We start from the raw sequence: 6814 nt of genomic DNA on the forward strand, positions 1-6814 counted from the left end.
CCCACAGATAAATTCCCTCTCAGCTCTGCAGAGCATTTTAGCATTTAACTCTGTTAATCCAGGTTTAAGCAAACTCAACAACTGCAAAAAAATTTAGTCAGCTATCCTTTTAGTTTAACAAAACTGCACGTGACCTTGCCAAATAAAGTAGCTAGGCTGGGCTGAGGGCTTGCAGTAAACTGACTTTTCTCTGCAGCGCCTAAAGATGTTCCCTTAAATACTGCACAGCCTTATTAAAGCTAAATAACTTTCACTTTATTTTGCATTTTATGTAAATGAAATACTAATTCACTAGAGTACTTATGCCAAAACTTTTCTGATTGCAGTTTCTTAAATGTGAGTGTTTCCTTCTTTTTCTGTTTTTATTTATTTATTTATTTATTTATTTCATTTTTTGTATGAAGATGTTGAAAACACTATAAGACAAAAAAGTGAGAAACAAAAGGCAAGACAGAAGGGAAGTCACTTAAAAATGATCAGTTTAAAAAAGTGATACCATATCTCAATGTTTTATTCAACTAAGTTTCACCAAAAGCTTTAGAGTAAAGAGAGCTTCTTCCGTTGCTTATAAATATAACAAATACATTTTTCCTTTAATCAACTGGTTCATTTTAAAATTGTGATATAAGTGATATTGACTTAACAATGAGGGCAAGCTAGTTTATGTTTGTATTAAACTACTCTAAGCTTCTAAATTTCATGGATTTTATTCTTTTACTATCTTACAATGGCTATGAAATACAAGCGTACAGTACAATGCAACAGAAGCAGGAAATGAAAAATATCTCACGAGACAAGAAGAGATAAGAATATACTTCAGGATTAAAACTGCTTTCCCACACAAGCAAAGAAGAATTCAACATTATCCGGCACTATGACGTCAGATGATTGCTACTTTTTCTTTAAACCACGATTATTTTAAATTAGAAACAACATCACCAACAACTTAAAATGCATTTCATGATGTTTTATACGCTCTCATATGCAGTCCTCTTCACTGCCATCTACAGCACATGCTGTGAATGACTGTCACCTCTTAATACCTGAAAAGAAAGATGAAGACGAGAATGAAAACAACATGAGGACTAATGGAGGACACGAGGAATGTCCAAGAAATATCTGTTACATGAGACACGATACTTACGCTGACATGTGACAACCTGACACGTAGGCGTAGTTGCCAGTGTAGCGAACATCACAGCGCACGATGTTGTTGCTGTAGTCACTTTCTGGGACCTGATACTGGGGATTTACACTGACCTGTGGAGAACAACAAAATACACATTACACATAAAAATATCCAATCAATAACACAGCAACAAAGATAAATAAACAGCAAAAAACTCTGATCAAAAGTTCACAAATTCAATGTGCCTCTAAAGAGGTTTAGTGTCACATGAAGTCTCATCTGGTTTTTCTCACAAACCTTGAGGATATAGTTTCCAGGTTTCACATCTGTGATGTCAATCCACTGGCAGTCGATGTCTGCGTTGTAGGTATCGTAACATCCTGGGCTCAGGCCCTGCACATTGGACGGCATCCATGTAAAGCATTATATAAACAAACAAAGCGTCTTGTTAAACAATGTAAGGCCCTTTCATTAGAACAGTAACTGTGGCTTTAACAAAGACTTTTTGATTAAAAAGCGTATAATAAAAAGAATAATTTTTACTGTATTTTTTGTTCGCTCTTAGTGCTATGGTTGGATGCAGTTTCATCAAGAAAAAAAAAAACAGAGAAAAGATGAGGATGGAAAAAGAAATCTTGCACTAAACAACTGATCACAGATGTTCAGGCAGGTGGGATCGTCTTGCAGGAGAAACAGGAAATCATTAAATCACCATCATCACTGGCTCACGCAAAAAGGAAATACTAAACTAGTTCTTTGAAAGATGGCCGTTTCAGTGAAAGAGTGCTTGTTTTTCTTAGCTCCACTCTGGTTTTTAGAAATGTATAAACCAAAATCCTACGACCAGGCCGTTAAGGGAGAGGCACGTCAGTAGAGACATTATCCTCCATTTTGGTCTGAACACTTGTGCACCCAAGCCCCCAGAAATCCATTATAAGTGCCACTGAAAATCTTGGCGTGGCACTGGTGACTGGACAGCACCCGAGAAGCTCATTATACATACGTGACAGGGGTGAAGATATTCCATTGAAAATATTAAAATACTGATAAACGCAACCACATTTCAACAGCTGTCTGTTCAGGAGGTTTCTTTGAGACCTGAGTATGGGCGGTGCAGGCGAATCGCCTGTAGTAGCCGTAGTCGCAGGACGTGTCCTCCAGGCAGAAGCTGGCCTTGTGGCCCTCAGCCATCGACTGGTGGGTGCTGGCATCCAGCAGCTCGTAGTGGCTGAACTCATCCATGCTGTGGAAGTGCCTGTGGACCAGCAGCAACAGTGTTCAACAACATTTAATCCAAGCTGAGTGACTTCCACATCAATCTGGGTCTTACTAAGACAACCAGACCACTGTCTGCCATGATGAGGGGCTGTTTTTGTTCCTGAGTCACATTTCTACAATTGCTGATTAACATTTGAACACATTTTGTTGGACATTTCCCGGCGTTCATTCAAATGGCTGCAAGTCACTGCAGTGAATCTGAGTCTGCTTTCACTCCATTATCTTAAAGGCAGTTTGTTTAATGAGACAGAAACAGTCTGGATTTTAACACAAGTTGACTTTTCAAAACACTGGCAAAAAAAATCTATACAGTCTACAGCAACAGTTTACTGGCTCTCTGCCAACTGTGCTCCATCTTGGGGATTAGCACAGTGGACTGGTTATTTCACAACATAACTTTGGAATGAGGTAGTTTCGGTGGAATCAAGGAGAGCTGGGCACTTTCCAGAAGCTCAATAAAGGGACAAAAATAACAGCAGCTTTCCTTTTTGGCTCATTATCCACATCTCACAACTTTATTTTACAATGTCTGGCTTTGCAGCTGTAAATTAACTGAACTTAAAGGTCATATGAAGTTCAGTCACACCATCTTTCTTAAGCCCAGAGTGTGTTTTACTATCTTTACGCTGAGACTGTAAAAATGGAAAATTACATCTTTGAAAACCTGAAGACACAAATAAAAACTCATGTTAAGATGTCAGTCCTGATATCAAAATCTCTGCAAAGCAATAAAACAGCCAACAAAAGCTATAAAACAGCCAAAAGTAACACAGCTGAGGTTCAACAGGGGGTGCCATACCACAGCTACAGACTGGGAAAGACAAATCATGTAGTCACAAAGCTTTCATTTGTCAATGATGAACAACAACACAGACCTGCCTTTTGAGTTACAGCGTGCCATGAAAATGTTTTCAAATTCATAAAAGCATGTTAATGTTTCAGTGCTGAAATGTTTTTGACCTACATACCAGGTCAGAGCAGAATAGTCCAGATCTGGTTCATGACTCTAACTGATGCCAGCACGTTGTTGGTCAGTGAGAACAAATGATGCGAGGGAGCAGCCACAAGTCACAGCGGCTCGTTCACTGTGTGATGGTGAGGTGGACTCCGACATGACATTATACTCACTGGTGACAGCTGTGCCACTCCCAAGAGTAACGTGGCCTGTTGGGAAGGAAGTCTGCTGTCCCCTGGTTCTTCACTCTCTGAGGAAACCTCAGCAGCATACGGGTGTCATAGTCTCTGATACTGGATCTATAGGCTGAGCTGCAGGCACAAACCAAAGGAAGAAAAAAAAAAAAACAGGTCATATATGGACATGATGACATCACCGAGATTGTTTTTCCTGCTACATCCCCTCCTCTCAGTGGAGCAGACTTCCAGCGTCTGAGTGAAGGCAGCCTATGTATAAATGGTGGGTGGAAAAATAGTTTGAAGGCACGTGGTTGTTTGGGTTAGTTTTCGATAATGTGTTTACCACTCAGGCTTTCTCTCCTCGGACAAACTATGATTAAACTTTACAGAAATTCACCACTCCACCCCTCGCCACCATCAGTGGCAGGATTCGGTTAATTTTACCTCATGGTTCCACTGGGCAGCCCTCACCCACAAACACTTTAGGTGGTTGTTATGGCTCAAGGCTCTCTGAATCACACACAGACTTGGCTGTAAGCCCTTTTTTTCTTTTTCCCCTCCATGTGGATCAGTTCTGACAGCAGTCTACCTTGACAAACAGTTTTCCTCCGCAGCACATCTCAGGTTGTACATTGGGACTCTCTGGGCATAAGCAGAGGCTTGAATGTAGTATGGGTCAGGTACCAGATCGGGCAGACCTACAACGACAAAACAAGATTCTAGAAGTGCTAAATATGACAGTAAATACAGGCGGTACATCAAAATGTACCAATTGGTAAAACGAATTAATGGACTGTAATAATTCACTAAATTCATAGTTTTCATACACAAATAAACAAACACTTTAACAGATGAGTACATATAAACATGCAGGTATTTAGAGACACAGAGAGACAAGAAAGACACAAAAACTGATGCCATGAGTGATGGACTGATTGCTTGCTTGAACAATAGGAAGCTAAGGACCACTTCATTACATCATATCTGTCTCATTAATGATTCGAATGTTGATTTGAGAGCACTTTGCCCAGTCTTACCATACTGATGATTCCTTGTTCCATATCCGGGTCTCGCTCTCGGCCTCGGTCTCTCGTAAACGTCATAGTAATTGTAGTATGGATTATCCCCATCAATGGACTTGTAGGGGTCATACGGGTCATCACCGACCATCATGTCTTCTCTCCTGACTTTTTCCTCGGTCTCATTGGCTCTGCCGCTCCTCTGCGTTCCCGTGCGCTCTCCCGGGCTGTCATGGTGATGCTGGCGGTGCTCGTGCCCTCTCACGAGCTTTTGGAGTGGAGGAGGGAGGTCACCGGGGTTGTGCGCATTGGACGCCGGCCGGGGAGGCTGTTGCTGCGCCGCCGGCAGGCTCGAGGTGTCCGGATGGCTCACGTCCGCATCACGAATGATGGTGACAGGTCGCGCCTGCACTTGCTCCTGAGGTGCGCCTCTCCGCCTGGGTGGCTGATACTCCGAGCCCTGACTTAAAATGCTAAAAATCTTGCCGTTGTGTGACCACTGTAGCGTCTGTCGGAGAGCCGCTCTTTGGTTGTCTCTTTGTTGTGTCCCCGGATCCCTCTGAGACTGGGCAGCTTGCAGGATGAAAACAAAAAAGTAGACGCACGCATATGCGTAAAGTGGCGTGCCAAATATGCGTAATCCCATTATGAACTCAATGAAAGCAGATTTAATATAACAAAGCGACTTTTTCAAATGTGCCGGGCTTCCCTCTTGTCTTTACACGTAAATATCCTTCATGTCAATTTGAAGGGTATCCAATGAGCACAGAAGAAAAACTAAGTTTGAATGTATCCGTGTAAACTCATATCGCTCTGCTCCTGCAGCCTGCAGATGCGCCCAGTGAGATGATGATGAGGAGGAGGAGTTCAGCATTTGGAGTTTCTGAATCTGTTACACAAGTTCAGCGCTGCTGCTCATATAACCACTGGATACGTGATGTCTGATCATGCCCGTCCAAGTGTGTTTGATAACTGCTCAGTCTGGCCCTTTGTAAGACGGTTAATGTGTGTTAGTAACAACGAGTGAAACTTATTTTTTTCATCGCGAAGAATGGAAACAGATGCATTTCTTGAAACATAACGGTTATATCAAAACCAGGCACGGACACAGATGCAAACCTCCTCGTGAAATCCATCCTACTAAAGTTATGATAGAACTTGAATAATTTGACCTATTGCCTGGAAACTACTATTTATTGTCTATATTGTCATTTTTTTTCTTTGCCAGATCAACAAAATGTCATGATAAATACCTTTTCCCCTCACTGTTGGATGAACTCCCAACCAAATTGCAACACAGTCTGCCAGAAGCCTCTACACTCCACTTTCTCATAGGAGGCAGAAACCTAAACATGACTCTTTGATGGCCATGCAGCTTTCGCAGATTTTTTTTTTTTTTTTTTTTTCTGGGAAACCATCTCCCACAAACCCCCCTCCACCCCAGCCGCGCCTCAGTCCTGTCTGTGCTGGATCTTTGCTGACAACGTGAAAGCCTCATCACATGCTTCTCACAGTAATCGTCTTTCAGGTCATAATTAGTCTATTCTGAGCAATAAACAAAATGAGGCTGTGCTGATACTTGATATCTGCATTACTGCGTCTGGTTGCAGACTGGTGACCGCCGCACTCCTCTGCTGATAAATCTAAGTCATTTGCTGCAGCCCAGTCAAATCACGGCCCTGCTGTTAACACCAGAGGTATAATGCATAGCTTTGGAGACTTGATCCAAGGTATTCATTTTCTTTCTGTTTAGCAAACCAGGAAATTCTTTCTAACAACTACACAACTGACCACAGGATAGATGCTGCCAAACCACAGCAAAGGCGTCACAAGGAATTTACAGTTTCTCAAATCACAAAGTTTTATGAGAGCTATTGACTTCAAAGCAAAGATTACAGGTGGAGAATTTGGACAACCAATTTTGAGCCATTATGGATCAGGAAAAACCGAGCAGTGCAGAGGCAACAAATAATATGCTTCACAGGTTTGATTCAAAATGGAGCGAGAGAAAGAAGAACAATGACATGAATCAGCAAAGGCTTTTTCTAACGTGAACAGGAATGTGACAGGTGCAGGATCAAAGAGCCTGCGCGATCTAATCACACATCAATTAGTGTCCCATATCCCGACACTAGGGGGCAGGTGACTGCAATTAATACTGGAGTGCTGCATGCCATTGTCTTATCAGTTCCTATGAGGGGGATTGCGGTCTTACCTTAGAGGAACTTTACATTCTTATCTTATTTCTTCTTAT

General features: G+C 41.9%; 1 protein-coding gene across 1 annotated transcript; it reads right to left on the reverse strand.

Moving 5' to 3' along the window:
- Positions 1-621: 621 nt before the first annotated feature.
- loxa (lysyl oxidase a) lies at positions 622-5381 on the reverse strand. Its single transcript, XM_076758275.1, has 7 exons — positions 4579-5381; positions 4131-4239; positions 3536-3673; positions 2228-2384; positions 1427-1522; positions 1145-1260; positions 622-1043 (listed from the first exon to the last, which is right to left on the reverse strand). The coding sequence occupies exons 1-7, from the start codon at positions 5204-5206 to the stop codon at positions 1037-1039; spliced, it is 1251 nt and encodes a 416-aa protein (XP_076614390.1). The 5' UTR covers positions 5207-5381; the 3' UTR covers positions 622-1036.
- Between the last annotated feature and the right edge of the window lie 1433 nt (positions 5382-6814).

Source organism: Chaetodon auriga, chromosome 19, assembly GCF_051107435.1.
Source record: "Chaetodon auriga isolate fChaAug3 chromosome 19, fChaAug3.hap1, whole genome shotgun sequence".
Classification (NCBI taxonomy): Eukaryota; Metazoa; Chordata; class Actinopteri; order Chaetodontiformes; family Chaetodontidae; genus Chaetodon; species Chaetodon auriga.

Bases quoted from the DNA above. Each gene is read 5' to 3' on its own strand.
- loxa (XM_076758275.1), bottom strand. From the start codon at position 5,206: ATGGGATTACGCATATTTGGCACGCCACTTTACGCATATGCGTGCGTC. The intron at 3,674-4,130 runs GTAGACTGCTGT...TTGTGCCTGCAG, and splicing joins GAGGAAAACTGTTTGTCAAG to CTCAGCCTATAGATCCAGTA. The intron at 1,523-2,227 runs GTCTCAAAGAAA...TCCAATGTGCAG, and splicing joins CCTGCACCGCCCATACTCAG to GGCCTGAGCCCAGGATGTTA.